Genomic DNA, 19,000 nt, shown 5'->3' on the forward strand with positions numbered 1-19,000 from the left:
GTTACATGTTATACTCACTCCCTCCATCACGCTGCCGTCGATCTCCACCGCGGAGGACTCCATCTCCATCTTCTTCTGAGGCTTCTTCTTCTGCTGTTTGCGATTATTCAGCTGCTTCTTCTTCTTCTTCTTCTTCTTCGTCTTCTTCTTCTTCTGTTTGATATTATTCGGCTTCTTCTTCTTCTGTTTGAGGTTCTTCTTCTTCTAGAACTTCTCTCTGTCAAGTTAGAAACACTTAACGGAACAACTACCGCCACTTCCGTTCGCTTTCAAAATAAAATACAAGGATGGACGAGAGAGACAGAGAGGAATATTTATTTTATTAATCTTGCAAGGGGATTTTTTTGGAAACAGTGCTCTCCCCAGCAATGCTTAATTATTTAATATATATATATATATACTTAATTACAGTATTTAATTATTTTCCACAAACCAGAACATGAGCTTTGTGGGTTTTCTTTGAAGGAAATAGGATGTCCTTTATTTTGAAAAGCAGTTCCGGAATTCCTCCTGTTTAACTCTCCTGCAGGCAGCGTGAGTCACTGTGACGTCATCATGAAACAATATGAAAACAAATCTCTTTCATGCATTTGTTTCCTCCATAATGATTTATTATCTACATATACATGTAGATAATAAACACATTACCCTTTGCAATTCAGATGTATCGTACTTTGTATGTATTTTCATTGTAGTTTTCTTACTTTTTAATTGTATGTTTCTTGATTTATTTATTTTTTGCAGGACTTGATTGCATATTTAATGTAATAATACAGCAAAGCAGATGTTTTCTGTGAAAACGGACCGAGAACAGAAGCGTTCAGCTAGAATGAGAGGAAACAATGAATCATTGTACTTTCAGAGGTGCCTGTAGTTCCGCCGCTGGCCGCTTGGTGGCGGCGTGACGTCGCTGCTGCGTCCGGTCTCCCACAGCCCCGAACAAGACGCTGGGCGGTGATTGGCTGCTGAGTGGGTTGTGCAGCTGTGACGTAGATCGGTCGAGTAAAGATGGCGGCGGTGACCAGAGGCTCCTTCACTGTGTTCAGACAGCTGGTGAGAAAGAGCCTGAAGTCTGTCCGTGTTTACTGATTGTTGGTTTTCTCCTCTGCTTGTTTGCTTCCGCTGCTCACGCGGACGGAGTGACGTCATCACCCCGTCACCCTGTCGGCCCGCTAGCTTGGCCTGTTAGCTGCTGTAACGTCTGTTGTCATGCTAATGCTGATGCTAAAAATGCTTAAAGGATGAAGTAAAACTGTGTGTGTGTGTGTGTGTGTGTGTGTGTGTGTGTGTGTGTGTGTGGGGGGGGGGGGGGGGGGGGGGGGTTGTTAGGGTTACCATAGAGGGTAACACTGTCAGGGTTGGGGGGGGGGGGGTAACTAACATGCTAGCTGTGGTTAGCAGCTTCAGTTAGCTTCCTGCTAATAATAAGTACTAATACACACTGACCTACCTGTAGTAAAGTACTAATAGACACTGACCTACCTGTAGTAAAGGTACTAATACACACTGTGACCTACTACACACTGTGACCTACCTGTAGTAAAAGTACTAATATACACTGACCTACCTGTAGTAAGGTACTACTACACACACTGACCTACCTGTAGTAAGGTACTAATACACACTGTGACCTACCTGTAGAAAGGTACTAATACACACTGTGACCTACCTCTAGCAAGGTACTAATACACACTGTGACCTACCTCTAGCAAGGTACTAATACACACTGTGACCTACCTGTAGTAAGGTACTAATACACACTGTGACCTACCTGTAGTAAGGTACTAATACACACTGTGCCCTACCTGTAGTAAGGTACTAATACACACTGACCTCTACCTGTCTGTCTCTCTTCAGATGACTCTACCTGTCTGTCTCTCTTCAGATGACTCATCAGTACCGCCGTCGATGTTTCCGGTTGCAGAGCTTCAGGGCCGACCGGACCGTTCGGCCTCTGAGCTTCAGATGTGAACCGAGCCTCCAGAGGATCAACAGCAGGACCCTGCACTCCTCCACCGGTAGGTCCAGACCAGTCCTGAGACACATCCTTGGTCTGGTTTCAGGACTTGAGGAAGTCTGGTGTTTGTTCCGCCTCATAGAAGTTAGGAGTTCTTCCACAGATCTAGACTCTAGACTGGTTGTCGATGATGTCGTCGAGGATGATAATAATATGATGATGTCACTGTGTTTTCTCCTAGTGAGTCGAGGACCAATCGTCTCGTTCAAACTGTCCGACATCGGAGAGGGAATCATGGAGGTGACGGTGAAGGAGTGGTGAGTCTACTGAGACCACGGAGACCACTGAGTCCACGATAATACTGAGACCACTGAGTCCACGATAATACTGAGACCGCTGAGACCACGATAATACTGAGACTACTCTGACCAAGTGAATACTGAGACCACGAGACTACTTGGACCACAGACTACGCGTAAGCCCAGCTGGACCCTGACTCCTCTGTCCCTCAGGTACGTGAAGGAGGGAGACAAGGTGTCCCAGTTCGACAGCATCTGTGAGGTCCAGAGCGACAAGGCCTCCGTCACCATCACCAGTCGCTACGACGGCGTGATCACCAAGCTCTACTACGAGGTGGACGGCACAGCGCTGGTGGGCAAGCCGCTGGTGGACATCGAGACCGAGTCCAGCTCAGGTGAGACGGGCCTCTAGTGCTGCGCCATTTATAAAATGACCCCGTCGAACTGCATGCTGGATACAGCTCGCCCACTAGCACAACAAGGAGGGACTTAGGACCCAGGGGAATGTAGGTGTGAAACCTACACCCCACTTACATTCCCCTGAGTCCTAAGTCCCTCCATTTTTAGCTTCCTAACTACCTTTCGGCGTCAATGAATGTGTTTACTCTGAAATACTGTGAAACCGCCAGAATCTTACAAAATACCGTGATATGAATGTTAGTCTGGAACCGGGTGTCCGGGGTTCTGGTCTCACACTAAAGCCGTGTCGTTGATCAGAGGTGATCCAGGAGGAGGACGTGGTGGAGACGCCCGCCATGGCCCGAGAAGAACACACCCACCAGGAGATCAAAGGACACAAGACCCAGGCCACGCCCGCCGTCCGGCGCCTGGCCATGGAGAACAACGTGAGGCTGTCCGTCTAGTCCGTCTCTAGTCCGTCTAGTCCGTCTAGTCCGTCTCTAGTCTGTCTCTAGTCTGTCTCTAGTCCGTCTAGTCTGTCTAGTCTGTCTCTAGTCCGTCTAGTCTGTCTCTAGTCTGTCTAGTCCATCGGTCTAGTCTGTCTCTAGTCCGTCTAGTCTGTCTCTAGTCTGTCTCTAGTCCGTCTAGTCTGTCTCTAGTCCGTCTAGTCTGTCTCTAGTCTGTCTAGTCTGTCTAGCCTGTCTCTAGTCCGTCTAGTCTGTCTCTAGTCTGTCTAGTCTGTCCGTCTCGTCCGTCTCTAGTCCGTCTCTAGTCTGTCTCTAGTCTGTCTCTAGTCCGTCTCTAGTGCGTTTAGTCTGTCTCTAGTCCGTCTAGTCTGTCTCTTGTCTGTCTAGTCCATCGGTCTAGTCTGTCTCTAGCCTGTCTAGTGTGTCTAGCCTGTCTCTAGTCTGTCTAGTCTGTCTGTCTAGCCTGTCTCTGGTTCGTCTAGCCCGTCCGTCTAGTCTGTCTCTAGTCTGTCTCTAGTCCGTCTAGTCTGTCTCTAGTCCGTCTAGTCTGTCTCTAGTCCGTCTAGTCTGTCTCTAGTCTGTCTAGTCTGTCTCTAGTCCGTCTAGTCTGTCTCTAGTCTGTCTAGTCTGTCCGTCTCGTCCGTCTCGTCCGTCTCTAGTCCGTCTCTAGTCTGTCTCTAGTCTGTCTCTAGTCCGTCTCTAGTGCGTTTAGTCTGTCTCTAGTCCGTCTAGTCTGTCTCTTGTCTGTCTAGTCCATCGGTCTAGTCTGTCTCTAGCCTGTCTAGTGTGTCTAGCCTGTCTCTAGTCTGTCTAGTCTGTCTGTCTAGCCTGTCTCTGGTTCGTCTAGCCCGTCCGTCTAGTCTGTCTCTAGTCTGTCTCTAGTCCGTCCGTCTAGTCTGTCTCTAGTCTGTCTCTTGTCTGTCTAGTCTGTCTTGTCTGTCTCCAGTCTGTCTCCAGTCTGTCTAGTCTGTCTAGTCTGTTCAGTCTGTCTCCAGTCTGTCTCCAGTCTGTCCTTCCCCGTGTTCCCAGTGTAACCTGTGACTAGTTGAACTGGTTTGACTGGTCTGACTTCTCAGATTAAGCTCAGCGAGGTGGTGGGGATGGGGCGAGACGGACGGATCCTGAAGGAGGACATCCTGAACTTCCTGGCCAAGCAGACCGGAGCCATCATCCCTCAGACCCTGTTCCAGGAGGTCCAGACTCCACCCCCTGCTGCTGCCGGGCCCGTGGCAGCCATGACACCTCCACCCGCCACGCCCAGACCCGCCTTCACCGGCAAGGACGTCACCGAGCCCCTCAAAGGTCAGACCAGATCCTGGTTCCCTGAGACCAGACCATGATGTGGTCTCTCTAGATCCTGGTTCCCTGAGACCAGACCATGATGTGGTCTCTAGATCCTGGTTCCCTGAGACCAGACCATGATGTGGTCTCTCTAGATCCTGGTTCCCTGAGACCAGACCATGATGTGGTCTCTCTAGATCCTGGTTCCCTGAGACCAGACCATGATGTGGTCTCTCTAGATCCTAGTTCCCCGAGACCAGGCCATGATGTGGGCTCTCTAGATCCTGGTTCCCTGAGACCAGGCCATGATGTGGTCTCTCTAGATCCTGGTTCCCTGAGACAAGGCCATGGTGTGGTCTCTCTAGATCCTGGTTCCCTGAGACAAGGCCATGGTGTGGTCTCTCTAGATCCTGGTTCCCTGAGGCCAGACCATGATGTGGTCTCTCTAGATCCTGGTTCCCTGAGGCCAGACCATGATGTGGTCTCTAGATCCTGGTTCCCTGAGACCAGACCATGATGTGGTCTCTCTAGATCCTGGTTCCCTGAGACCAGACCATGATGTGGTCTCTAGATCCTGGTTCCCTGAGGCCAGACCATGATGTGGTCTCTAGATCCTGGTTCCCTGAGGCCAGACCATGATGTGGTCTCTAGATCCTGGTTCCCTGAGGCCAGACCATGATGTGGTCTCCTGCCGTGTCCTCCAGGTTTCCACCGGGCGATGATGAAGACAATGACGGCGGCGCTGAAGATCCCTCACTTTGGGTATTGTGACGAAGTGGACCTGAGCCGCCTGGCGGGTCTAAGGGCGGAGCTCCGACCCGTGGCTGAAGGTCGCGGGGTCAAGCTGAGCTACATGCCGTTCTTCATCAAGGTATGGCCACGTCCACGTCCACGCCGATTGGTTCATCGCTGAGTGGTGATTTAACGCTGGGCTCTCATTGGTTCAGGCCGCCTCCCTCGGCCTCCTCCACTTCCCCATCCTCAACTCCTCATTGGACGAGAGCTGCCAGAACATCACGTACAAGGTTTCTATTTGCTCTCTTGTTTTGATCTCCGGTCTGGACTCACCGGTTCTCCACAACCTCTCACTAGAACCACAACCACACACCAGAACCACACACTAGAACCACAACCACACATCAGAACCACAACCACACATCAGAACCACACACCAGAACCACAACCACACTCTTGAACTACACGGTTCTGCTCGAGTCCCAGCGCTGAAGCTCGGTGCGGTTCTGTTCTCAGGCGTCGCACAACATCGGCCTGGCGATGGACACTGCTCAGGGTCTGCTGGTTCCCAACGTGAAGAACGTCCAGCTGCTCAGCGTGTTCGACATCGCTCAGGAGCTGAACCGCCTGCAGGCGCTCGGAATTGCCGGCCAGCTGGGAACCAACGAGCTGAGCGGGGGAACCTTCACCCTGTCCAACATCGGATCAGTGAGTTCTACAACGCACCCCAGAACCACAGCCACTCACCAGAACCACAGCTACTCTGGAACCACAGCTACTCTGGAACCACAGCTACTTTAGAACCACAGCTACTATGGAATTACAACCATGCACCAGAACCACAGCAGGTCTAGAACCACAGCTAGTCTAGAACCACAGCTAGTCTAGAAACACAGCCACTCTCTAGAACCACAGCTAGTCTAGAACCACAGCTAGTCTAGAACCACAGCTAGTCTAGAACCACAGCCACACTCTAGAAACACAGCCACACTCTAGAAACACAGCCACACTCTAGAAACACAGCTAGTCTAGAACCACAGCTAGTCTAGAAACACAGCCACACTCTAGAACCACAGCTAGTCTAGAAACACAGCCACTCTCTAGAAACACAGCTAGTCTAGAAACACAGCTAGTCTAGAAACACAGCCACTCTCTAGAAACACAGCTAGTCTAGAAACACAGCCACTCTCTAGAAACACAGCCACTCTCTAGAACCACAGCTAGTCTAGAACCGCAGCTAGTCTAGAACCGGAGTTACACTCTAGAACCACAGCCACACTCTAGAACCACAGCCACACTCTAGAACCACAGCCACTCTCTAGAAACACAGCCACACTCTAGAACCACAACCACTCTCTAGAACCACAGCCACTCTCTAAAACCACAGCCACACTCTAGAACCACAACCACTCTCTAGAACCACAGCCACACTCTAGAACCACAGCCACACTCTAGAACCACAGCCACTCTCTAGAAACACAGCCACACTCTAGAACCACAACCACTCTCTAGAACCACAGCCACTCTCTAGAACCACAGCCACACTCTAGAACCACAGCCACTCTCTAGAACCACAGCCACTCTCTAGAACCACAGCCACACTCTAGAACCACAGCCACACTCTAGAAACACAGCCACTCCCTAGAACCACAGCCACTCTCTAGAACCACAGCCACACTCTAGAACCACAGACACACTCTAGAAACACAGCTAGTCTAGAAACACAGACACACTCTAGAAACACAGCTAGTCTAGAAACACAGTCACACTTTAGAAACACAGCTAGTCTAGAAACACAGCCACACTCTAGAAACACAGCTAGTCTAGAACCACAGCCACACTCTAGAAACACAGCTAGTCTAGAACCACAGCTAGTCTAGAAACACAGCTAGTCTAGAAACACAGCCACACTCTAGAACCACAGCTAGTCTAGAAACACAGCCACTCTCTAGAAACACAGCTAGTCTAGAAACACAGCTAGTCTAGAAACACAGCCACTCTCTAGAAACACAGCTAGTCTAGAACCGCAGTCACACTCTAGAACCACAGCCACACTCTAGAACCACAGCCACACTCTAGAAACACAGCCACTCTCTAGAAACACAGCCACACTCTAGAACCACAGCTAGTCTAGAACCACAACCACTCTCTAGAACTACAGCCACTCTCTAGAACTACAGCCACTCTCTAGAACCACAGCCACACTCTAGAAACACAGCCACACTCTAGAAACACAGCCACTCCCTAGAAACACAAACACACTCTAGAAACACAGCTAGTCTAGAAACAGACACACTCTAGAAACACAGCTAGTCTAGAAACACAGCCACACTTTAGAAACACAGCTAGTCTAGAAACACAGCCACACTCTAGAAACACAGCTAGTCTAGAACCACAGCCACACTCTAGAAACACAGCCAGTCTAGAACCACAGCTACTCTAGAACCACAGCTAGTCTAGAAACACAGCCACTCTCTAGAAACACAGCTAGTCTAGAAACACAGCTAGTCTAGAAACACAGCCACTCTCTAGAAACACAGCTAGTCTAGAAACACAGCCACTCTCTAGAACCACAGCCACTCTCTAGAACCACAGCTAGTCTAGAACCGCAGCTAGTCTAGAACCACAGTCACACTCTAGAACCACAGCCACACTCTAGAACCACAGCCACACTCTAGAAACACAGCCACACTCTAGAACCACAGCTAGTCTAGAACCACAACCACTCTCTAGAACTACAGCCACTCTCTAGAACCACAGCCACACTCTAGAACCACAGCCACACTCTAGAAACACAGCCACACTCTAGAAACACAGCCACTCCCTAGAAACACAGACACACTCTAGAAACACAGCCACTCTCTAGAAACACAGCTAGTCTAGAACCACAGCTAGTCTAGAAACACAGCTACTCTAGAAACACAGCCACACTCTAGAACCACAGCTAGTCTAGAACCACAGCCACTCTCTAGAAACACAGCTAGTCTAGAAACACAGCCACACTCTAGAAACACAGCCACTCTCTAGAAACACAGCCACACTCTAGAAACACAGCTAGTCTAGAAACACAGCCACACTCTAGAACCACAGCCACACTCTAGAAACAAAGCTAGTCTAGAACCACAGCCACACTCTAGAAACAAAGCTAGTCTAGAACCACAGCCACACTCTAGAAACACAGCCAGTCTCTAGAAACAAAGCTAGTCTAGAACCACAGCCACACTCTAGAACCGCAGCCACACTCTATAACCACAGCCACACTCTAGAAACAAAGCTAGTCTAGAACCACAGCCACACTCTAGAAACAAAGCTAGTCTAGAACCACAGCCACACTCTAGAAACAAAGCCACTTTAGAAACACAGCTAGTCTAGAACCGCAGCCACACTCTAGAACCACAGCCACTTTAGAAACACAGCTAGTCTAGAAACACAGCCACACTCTAGAACCACAGCTAGTCTAGAAACACAGCCACTCTCTAGAACCACAGCTAGTCTAGAACCACAGCCACACTCTAGAACCACAGCCACACTCTAGAACAGAGGTGGGCAAACTACGGCCCGCCGAGTATTATAATTATTATAACGTTAAAAAAAAAAAAAAAGAAGAACACACACACCAAAAGCCTAAAAGAGCGCTATGCAATAAAAAAGCATGAAGAAACATCAACGCTGGTCTGTTGTGGTCATCGTGCTTTGGGGAAATCAAGTCGGGAGCAGAGAGGCGTTACAGCAGTCTGTAGCGCCGTGCGGACCGCTGCCTGCCGAGTTCTGCTGGACTAGAGCGACACACAACACTTGCTGTGCTGCGCTGGTACATTCCACCCCTCCCCCACTGATCCCACAGACAAGGCCACACTTTATTTTTTTTATTACTGTAATATACCGCAAAACACTGAAACGCTCCACTTCTTAGCGGTCAGAATCCTTTTTAATTATGTCGTAAAGCGTTAACTTTAGAAGCATTACGGTAATATGAATCACTTTCTGTCGGCGGAGACAGGGTTTGTACTCCAACAGGTTTAGAGTTGTAAAATGAACTGACAGCTGCATGCAGAGTGTTTTTCCTCAGTATAACTAACATAACTAACCACATTCCACCCTGCGCTCTCATGTCATGTGACATAGAGGGTTCTGTCTGCCAGCCTCCTGCAGTGATCCCTTCTGTCACAATGAGTGGACCCAAGAACAGACAAGTCCACAGTGAGGGCAGAGTCTTTAATGAGTGGACTGCTCAGTATGTTTTCACCGAAGTACGATCAGAGGCAGTATGTCTTATTTGCCAAGAAACCATTGCAGTATTCAAAGAATACAATATTAGCCGCCACTTTTCCGCCAAGCATGCTAACTATGCTAGCCAACAGTCAACGACAGAACGGGCGGCTACTGCTAAGAGGTTGGCAGCCAATTTAAAGAGTCAGCAAAATATTTTTCTCCGCCAAACTGCTACACAAGAATCAAGCACCAAGGCAAGTTTTTTGCTAGCATTCAAATTAGTAAAAGTCAGCAAGCCTTTCTCTGAAGGAGAGTTTTTGAAAGAATGTATGGTAGAAACAGCAGGTCTCTTATGTCCAGAGAGCAAAAACTAATTTGAAAAATTGAGTTTATCACGCAGAACAGTGACTCGGCGTGTAGAACAAATTGATGAAGATTTAACCAGCGAGTTGAACAAAAAAGCTGAGTCATTACGTTATATTCTCACACCGCCCCCTGCCGGCCTCGCCGGCCTCCAGTGTAGAGCCACGGGTCTCACACCGCCCAGCACCCCCTGTGGCGGACCACAGGCTCCCCACCTTCCCTTTGGCTCCAGTAATCTGTTTTACCAGATACTCATCCTCATGTGGTCTGCATTTGGGTCCTAAACATTGTCCTCCCGTGACAGGTTCACACAAACACTCTCCATCCATCTGATACTGGCCGGCCCGTCTGTCAATTCTTTTTATTCAATGTGGCCCCTGAGCCCAAAAGTTTGCCCACCCCTGCTCTAGAACCACAGCCACACTCTAGAAACACAGCCACACTCAACCGCACTAGAACCAGAGCTGGCTTCACAGAACCCGTTTGTCTCGTGTGACTCAGATCGGAGGGACGTACGCCAAGCCGGTCATTCTTCCTCCTGAAGTCGCCATCGGAGCTCTGGGGAAAATCCAGGTTAGTTCCGAAGCACATGGATCCTAGTCCGGGTTGTTAGAACCCACGTGCCGCTGTGTAGTTCTCCAACGTTTAAGTTGCAGGTTGGGAACAGAACCAGATGAGTGATGAAGAGGGTTCCATGGTGTGTTCTACCCGTCAGGTTCTCCCTCGGTTCGATGCCGGCGGTCAGGTGATCCGAGCTCACATCATGAACGTCAGCTGGTCGGCGGATCATCGCGTCATCGACGGAGCCACCATGAGTCGGTTCTCCAACCTGTGGAGGGAGTACCTGGAGAACCCGGCCCGCATGGTGCTGGACCTCAAATAAGAAAGCAGTATTTCCCATCAGCCCCGGGGAGACCTTGGCTTCGTCTTTCTGCTGGAGGCCTTCTCGTTCACTCGCTGCCGTTTCTTTGCTGCCTTTGAGCAAGGCAGCGGGAGGGGGAGGGGTCAGCCGGTGTATCTATCAATCATGTTGTTTCCATGACCACCAATACCACACTGTTTCTAATGTTTCAGGAAATCAATTACAAATCATGATCACTTCTAAATTACTTCACCTGTTGACATGCGGGGAACCGGAGAACCCCGAGTCTTCATTGATCCTGTTCCGAGCTGGATCAGGATCAGGATCTGGTCTGAGATCAGCTGGTAAAGTGAAACATTGAAAACAGCAGAACTTTGAAACTCCATGTGTTCTGTGACCCAAGGTTCTCACTAGAACCGGGTTCCTGTTCCGCAAACATCTCAGAGTTCTGTGTGTTTTAACTCGTATTGACCTGCAGTTGGACCTCCTGGTTTAAAGGGGTCTGTGTATGCAAATGAGGTGGGCGGTTAAAGTTCTGACCAATGAGGGTTCTGGTTCTGATCGGGGTTTTAAATCACTTTATTAACAAATAATGAAAACGTATCAATCAACATTCTCTTCATGATCTCTGTACTGGATCAGAACCAGTTCCTCTCCCTGATCTCTGTATTGGATCAGAACCAGTTTATTTCTTGTGTACTGGATCAGAACCGGTTCTGGTATGAAATTGAAGTGACGTTTGTAAATAATCTGAATTCTTGGTGGTCTTGTTCCGGGGCTGGTGTGAAGCGGTCTCTCTGTAAACCTGATCCCCATCGGGTCTGACCCGTCTGTTACAGAACCTGTTACAGAACCTGTGAAGGATCTCTGCTGTTGGTTGAACCTTTTCTTTGTTTTAGTTTCTTGCGACCGACTAAATGTAAAACTGTAAAAAAAAAAAAAAAAAAGAAATGTAGTTTTTTTGTATTTTTGCGAACGTTTTAACCTGAATAAAGTTGAAGTGCAGAACCCTGAAGTGGTCTGGACTTTGTTGTGTTGACTTTCATGACCGTGTCATGTGACCGTGTCATGTGACCGTTTCATGTGACCGTGTCATGTGACGTGTCGTTGGAGACGAGCCGGTCCTGATCAGAAGTGATCACTGCCGATCGGCCCACAATGCATGCTGGGTAGATTTGATTCAGACGTCACGCACACGTGGTCAACGATAATCTCACGAGAGCAAGGCGGCAGCAGGTTTTAGAGCCAGGCGCCGCAGTAGCTCTCCATCGACTGCGTGGCCCAGTGCATGATGGGAAACGCCTGCTGTCCCACATCAGAGAGCTGATTGGCTCTTAGATCTGACAGCAAACACCACGTGTTGGAGAACTTTATTATTTATGTGTAGTTTATTACGTAACGCTGGATTGTTGACTATTAGTCTCATGTTTAATCTAAAATCATATCTTGTGTGGTTGATCATAATAATAAAGATTATTTATAACACATTAAACCAGTAGTAATGTATTTCACAGGCAGACATAAGGAGAACAAAGGATGCAGCTACACACATTTATACATAAATATATATTCATAAACACGCATGAATAAATCAGAATGTGATCTGTAAACTACAAGTAGCCTACAGATCTAACAGGAAGTGACTGGTCTGTGACTTCCTGTGTGAAATTTGAAGGCAGCTGAAAACTATGGAAGCCCGTTTCCATAAACAAAACAAAATAATAAATCTTATGAGATAAAGTCATATATATACATAAACGCGAGCACACACTCAGGAGAGCAGGGTGTGTATGTATATGTACTATCAGAGCAACCTGGGCTCTCATAACACCTGAGCAGTGCCAGAAACTCATGGACTCCATGCCACGCCGCATTAACGCAGTAATTGAGGCAAAAGGAGCTCCAACCAAGTATTGAGTATTGTACATGCTCATATTTTTCATTTTCATACTTTTCAGTTGGCCAACATTTCTAAAAATCCCTTTTTTGTATCAGCCTTAAGTAATATTCTAATTTTGTGACACACGGAATTTTGGATTTTCATTTGTTGCCACTTCAAATCATCAAAATTAAATGAAATAAACATTTGAATGCATCAGTCTCTGTGCAATGAATAAATATAATGTACAAGTTACACCTTTTGAATGCAATTACTGAAATAAATCAAGTTTTTCAAAATATTCTAATTTACTGGCTTTTACCTGTATACATATATATATATATGTGTATGTATATATATATATATATATATATATATATATATATATATATATATATATATATATATACACATACACGCACGCACACACTCAGGAGACCAGGGTGTGTGTATATATATATATATATATATATATATATATATATACATACATATATATATATATATATATGTATGTATGTATGTATATATATATATATATATATATATATATATATATATATATATATATATATGTATATATATATATATATATATACATACATATATATATATATATATGTATATATATATATATATATATACATACATATATATACATATATATATATATGTATGTATGTATGTATATATATATATATATATATATATATACATATATATACATACATATATATATATATATATATATATATGTATATATACATATACAGTATGTGCCAATCACCTATGTGTATCTAGTATTACCTGTGTGTTTACAGTCTCAATCACCTGTGTATATAGTATTACCTGTGTAAAAAGTAGTGTATATAGTATTATAGTAGTTACCAATGTTTCATGTGTTATCTCTACATGTTAGTTACCAATGTTTCATGTGTTATCTCTACATGTTACCAATGTTTCATGTGTTATCTCTACATGTTAGTTACCAATGTTTCATGTGTTATCTCTACATGTTTAGTAACCCAACATCCTGAACACACACAAGCCACGTGCACTTTCACACAGACTGGACATATCATAATTTTTCTTTCTTTTGTTGTCTATCTTATGCATATTTCAATTTATGTTTGTAAAATTTTAAATATTATATAGGTGGAGGCTTCAAATAAGCTCAGTTGGAAGACATTTCTTCAAACGGGTCCATAAATATGTTTACAACTTGTGAAATAAGTCAAAAACACTCAATAACTACAAATGCGTTGCGGTAAAGTTTTATAAGAGCAGATTTATTAGTGAATAAACAGTCCAACATCACAATGGAGCTGCAATCCGTTAACAGAATACAAATGAAAATGCCAGAGAAACACAGGTCACGAAATCTGAAAAGCTTCAGGTGCTTTTTACCCAGAAGACATTAGTAAAACTATGAAATAAAATAGGTTTGTTCAAACACAACAAACTGTATGTAACCAGGACCCCTCTTGCGTGCTGATTGGACGAGAGAGCTGGCCATCATGTGACAGGAGACTCGTTTAAACATGTTGGTAATGAACTCGATGAATGAGCTCTGAGCTTCATTTCAAAGTGATGTCTGCAGGGCGGAAGGTTAACTATCTATACATTAAAAAAAGCTGCATGTAGTTCCTCAAGCTACCAACAGGGATCCACTCACTGTCCGCCATCTTGGATCAATACTCACAATATTCAGTGAAACAACGTTTTTTACAGGACCAAGTGATGTCATACAGACTGAAAGAAACCGGGCATGCTGGGGAAAAAAATGTATTCACATCGACACAAAAAAGCTGAAGATTGTTCGGTTCAACTGCCAGAACCGGCCCGCCCCCCCGAGCGCCTCTACTTGTGTCCCTTGCTGGTCTTGAAGGACACCTGCAGGACCTTGTCCCCCAGTCGGTACCCGTTGAGGCTGTGGATCGCCATGGCGGCCTCCTCGTAGTTCGTCATGGTGACGAAGCCGAAGCCTTTGCACTTGTTGGTGTTGAAGTCTCGGATCACTTTCACGTTGACGACGGCGCCGAACGGCCCGAACATCTGCCACAGGATGGCCTCGTCCGCGTCCTGGCCCAGGTTGTAGATGAAGATGCACCAGCCGCCGGACGGGCTGCCGGAGACGCCGCCGCCGCCGCCGCCCATGTGGTCCACGCTCATGGGAGAAAACCTGACCGGGCGAAAGGACGGCTGGTTAGTGAGGGTTACGGCGCCGGTCTACAACGAGAGCTCGTTATTCGGGTATGGAACCCGTGACGACAGACGGCGAGCCTACCTGAACCTCTGGGCCTGGTGGTGCACGGGACCTCCGAAGCGCCGCGATTGGCCGTGGTACATCTGTGACATCATCTGAGAGTTCCTAGCCTGATTAGGGTTGGCTGCGAACTTGACCGTGATTGGCTCAGAGCTGCCTGGGGGCGTGTGCCCGTTCAGGTGTTTGACGGCGTCTTCGGCCTCGGACCTCTTGTCGAAGCGGATGAAGGCCACGCCCCTCGACAGACCTGCACAGCCAATAGGAGAGCGGTGAGACACGAGCACTGAAGGCTGCTGGCGAGCTCGTGACCGAGTTCTGGTGACCCAGGTAACCCTGACCCAGGTGACCATAACTCTGGTGACCCAGGTAACCCTGACCAAGGTAACCCTAACACTGGTGGCCATAACTCTGGTGAGCCAGGTAACCTTGACCCCGGTGACCATGACCCTTGTAACCACGGTGACCATAACCCCGTAACCATAACCCTAGTGACCCTTACCCTGGTAATCCTTACCGGAGGCCTGGTCCACCAGCACTCTGGAGTTGATGATGTGTCCAAAGCGAGTGAACATGTCCTCCAGGTCCTGCTGACTCAGCGTCCGCGGCAGACCGCTGATGTACAGGTTAGCATCTTTAATCATGTCCGAACTCGGCCGTGCGAAGGAAACCTGCAGGGAGGAGACGGGGAGAGGTTCAGTCTGCCGCCTTCACAACCAGGAACAAGAGATGAATACACACAGCGACAAAAAGAAGTGTACAGTTACAGCCAGTCTTCAAATAAAATCCAGGGATATTTTAAGTCTATGTTCAATATAAAAACAATATAAAAAAAATAAAAAAACATTTATCCAGATTTGTCCCAAATCAAATAACAAAAAGACAAAATTAAAGCATCCAAAAAGACCATGAGGCACTTTGGTCAAAATTAAAGCAGATTGATGCACATTGTCCACTGAACTGAAGGAACTCACAGGTTCAGTGTCAACATGTGCTCTAAAAACAAACTACAACACGGTAAAATACCTTCATCCGTCAGACAGTTTGCAGGAGAGGCCGGACACAACACATCTATCATGGAGACAGGAAGAGCAAAGAGCACCTGTGGCACATTACCTTGATAGTTTTAGACTGTAGCCTCAGGCCATTGAGGGTACTGATAGCCCTCTCTGCATCATTAGGGTTAACAAAGTTAACAAAGCCGTAACCTAAACTGTGGCCTAGAGAAACACAAAGGAAAAAAACAAAATAAAATAATAAAACCGTCTGTGTTACTGATGCCACACATGCTGGACATTGAAAAATAGACAAGAAATCAGCAGAAACCTCTCCGTGCTGTTTGAAACGTGGAGACGTGACATTCTGAACAAACCCAGAAAAGTCACAACGAACACTGAACGTTTAGCCAGAGTGAGACCTCCTGTCCCTCTGTTGTTTTAATGTCTACAAGCTCCGCCCCCTCGGGTCGCGTTCAGTCAGTCAACACATTGAGCTCCTTTTGGGACCCAGCTCACGAGTCTGGTCCTAAAGAGACGCAACAATAGAGGTGGAGCTAGTCACCGGTCACCGGTCTGGGTCACCGGTCTGGGTCACCGGTCTGGGTCACCGGTCTGGGTCACCGGTCTGGGTCACCGGTCTGGGTCACCGGTCTGGGTCACTGGTCTGGGTCACTGGTCTGGGTCACCGGTCTGGGTCACTGGTCTGGGTCACTGGTCTGGGTCACCGGTCTGGGTCACCGGTCTGGGTCACTGGTCTAGGTCACTGGTCTGGGTCACTGGTCTGGGTCACCGGTCTGGGTCACTGGTCTGTGTCACCGGTCTGGGTCACCGGTCTGGGTCACCGGTCTGGGTCACTGGTCTGGGTCACCGGTCTGGGTCACTGGTCTGGGTCACTGGTCTGTGTCACCGGTCTGGGTCACTGGTCTAGGTCACTGGTCTGGGTCACCGGTCTGGGTCACCGGTCTGGGTCACCGGTCACCGGTCTGGGTCACCGGTCTGGGTCACTGGTCTAGGTCACTGGTCTGGGTCACTGGCTAGACTGGGACCAGGAGCTCTCCCTCAGTAAACACAATGCAGAATGTGAATCTGGAACAAAAAGTTCAGGGTCTTTAAACATTAACATTAGTTATTAAAGATTTACAGACATTTTCAAAGCCTGAAAAATAAAATAAAACAAGTGAAAACAGCAGTGGAACATTTGTACATTCTTGTTAGATTCAAATTAAAAACAAACATGTCATCTGGGTTGGACGATATGACGTTTCCATATCTTTAATATCAATGATCAGATGGATACAGATTGTTATGAATTAAAGGTTTCATTCACCGGTTCATGGTCATGTGTTTGTCAGAATATTGATTCATATCGCCCAGCCCTGATTAATAACTACCATCATCACCGTCATCACGGTGTCATAATCTGGTGTGAAAAATAACAAAATATATTACAACAATGCAGAAAACAAAAATGTGTATGCATGTGTATAATACACATATATATATATATATATATATATATATATATATATATATATATATATATATATATATATATATATATATATATATATATATATATATATATATATACACACACACACACAGATAAATATCTATGTAGTTCAGACAAAAATCACAGAAACGTACTTTAAAAAAATACCATAAGATTGTAATAAAAACAAAACTTAAATAAAAAAATAAATAAAAATCAGCCGATCATCAATAAAAACATTTAAAAAGACAAACTTCAGGGGAAAAAAAAACTGCTGCTGGAGAGTACACAAGAAATACTGCAGATAGTACTACTACTGATATTACAAATACTACTATGCAGCAAGTACAACTGCAACAATTACCATTTCTACTACAACAAAGAAGCATTATGAGAGCCTTTCGGGTACCAAGTCATTTTTACTTGCAGTATTAGTACTGTGGTAGAATGACTCAGAACCAAAGCTACACAGTATTTATACTCATACTATTCTGAGTAATACTCAGTCATTCTGTGGCATTTGTATGAACTACCATTAGTGCTAAGCAGATAAAGTAGTGCTTCAATACTGCAGTAGTACTGCGGCCTGGAGCTCAGTAGTACTGCAGTAGTACTGTAGTAGCAGTACTGAGCGCTGAAGTTAGTACTACCGCAACATGTGACTTTTGAGATATTTAAACAATTCATTTTTAAGGATGCCTTTGTTGGACAGTTTGAATGTTGATGAATAAAACACACTTTCCAAAAGGTTTTCTGCACGTCGGGGTAAAAGAAAACAACGAGTATTCCAACAGTCCGAGTACCTACCCTGCGCACAAGAACTGTGTGCGCAGTATTGCAGTACCGGGCCTCTGTAGAGCGCGGGTAGTACTAAGGCATGGCTCGGGGCGGTCGCAGCTCAGCTTTGGGGTCGACTCGTTGGACTAGTTACCTGCCACTTTGTCCCTGATGAGCTTGGCCGACTCCACGTCGCCCACGCTGCTGAACAGGCTGCGCAGCTCGTCCTGACTCATGCTCTGCGGCAGGTAGTTCACGATCAGGTTGGTTCTGGAGTCGTCGTCCTCCATCATCTGCTCGCAGTATCCGTTATCGTACAGCTCCTGAGACGATAACGCTCCTTTAGTACATCATCAACACACCTGCAGCTCCCACAATGCAACACTCGTAAACTCTAACCAACCACAATATAACTTATGACAGTTCAGACACGGCACAAAAACAATCAGGACTGCTGTCACCTTTCCAGAGGCTCCTTTAGAGGCGTGCTGAGCATCTCGGACATCACTCTGAGACGTCTGAACCTCACACACCTGGAAAACACACACGTGTTATACGCCATGGTAGAAGTACTGGAAGGGGCTCCAGAAAAGAGAGCCTGAAATACCTCCATCTGTGTCTGATAAATTGTTGATTTACCTTCAGGTACCTGATGTGTCCTCGTCTTAACGCCATGGAAACGACTCAGGTGGGTCACTGTGTCCGCAGGTGAGGAAGAGGAGATGAACTACAAGGTGAAGGAGGGTCAGAGAGATCACATGATCTTCATCAAATACCTGCTGAAAAATCAACATCACCACCAGATGCAACTGTATTCATCTATAACATCACCTCCAGATATTAATCTGTATAACATCACATCCAGATATTAATCTGTATAACATCACCTCCAGATATTAATCTATATCACCTCCAGATATTAATCTATATCACCTCCAGATATTAATCTATATAACATCACATACAGATATTAATCTATATCACCTCCAGATATTAATCTATATAACATCACATAC

General features: G+C 46.3%; 3 protein-coding genes across 4 annotated transcripts in view; 1 reads left to right on the top strand and 2 right to left on the bottom strand.

Annotated features, from left to right (window-relative positions):
- rtca (RNA 3'-terminal phosphate cyclase) overlaps positions 1-225 on the bottom strand; it is an 8,434-nt gene extending 8,209 nt beyond the window's left edge. The window contains exon 1 of the mRNA XM_079221207.1: positions 19-225. Coding sequence (XP_079077333.1) covers positions 19-69 — 51 coding nt within the window. The 5' untranslated portion in view covers positions 70-225. The remainder of the gene's footprint in view (positions 1-18) is intronic.
- A 783-nt stretch (positions 226-1,008) lies between these two features.
- dbt (dihydrolipoamide branched chain transacylase E2) lies at positions 1,009-11,551 on the top strand (the record flags this gene model as incomplete). The annotated part of the gene is made up of 11 exons (XM_079220442.1): positions 1,009-1,053; positions 1,886-2,018; positions 2,199-2,274; positions 2,470-2,651; positions 2,974-3,101; positions 4,199-4,424; positions 5,108-5,274; positions 5,351-5,428; positions 5,655-5,846; positions 10,215-10,286; positions 10,429-11,551. 11 exons carry the CDS (start codon positions 1,009-1,011, stop codon positions 10,594-10,596), a joined length of 1,467 nt encoding a protein of 488 aa, XP_079076568.1. The 3' UTR covers positions 10,597-11,551.
- A 2,171-nt stretch (positions 11,552-13,722) lies between these two features.
- LOC306738771 (ELAV-like protein 1) lies at positions 13,723-18,677 on the bottom strand (the record flags this gene model as incomplete). Of its 2 annotated transcripts, XM_079220683.1 has the most annotated exons (7): positions 13,723-14,636; positions 14,742-14,967; positions 15,235-15,388; positions 15,834-15,937; positions 18,139-18,307; positions 18,446-18,517; positions 18,624-18,677. In XM_079220683.1, the coding sequence occupies 7 exons, from the start codon at positions 18,657-18,659 to the stop codon at positions 14,315-14,317; spliced, it is 1,083 nt and encodes a 360-aa protein (XP_079076809.1). In that variant the 3' UTR covers positions 13,723-14,314. The 2 variants fall into 2 exon arrangements, with proteins under 2 accessions (XP_079076809.1, XP_079076810.1); XM_079220684.1 differs by lacking the exon at positions 18,446-18,517 and having other exon boundaries at positions 18,624-18,659.
- Positions 18,678-19,000: the final 323 nt, after the last annotated feature.

The sequence above is a fragment of the Taurulus bubalis genome, assembly GCF_910589615.1.
Source record: "Taurulus bubalis genome assembly, chromosome: 7".
In the NCBI taxonomy this organism is placed as follows: domain Eukaryota; kingdom Metazoa; phylum Chordata; class Actinopteri; order Perciformes; family Cottidae; genus Taurulus; species Taurulus bubalis.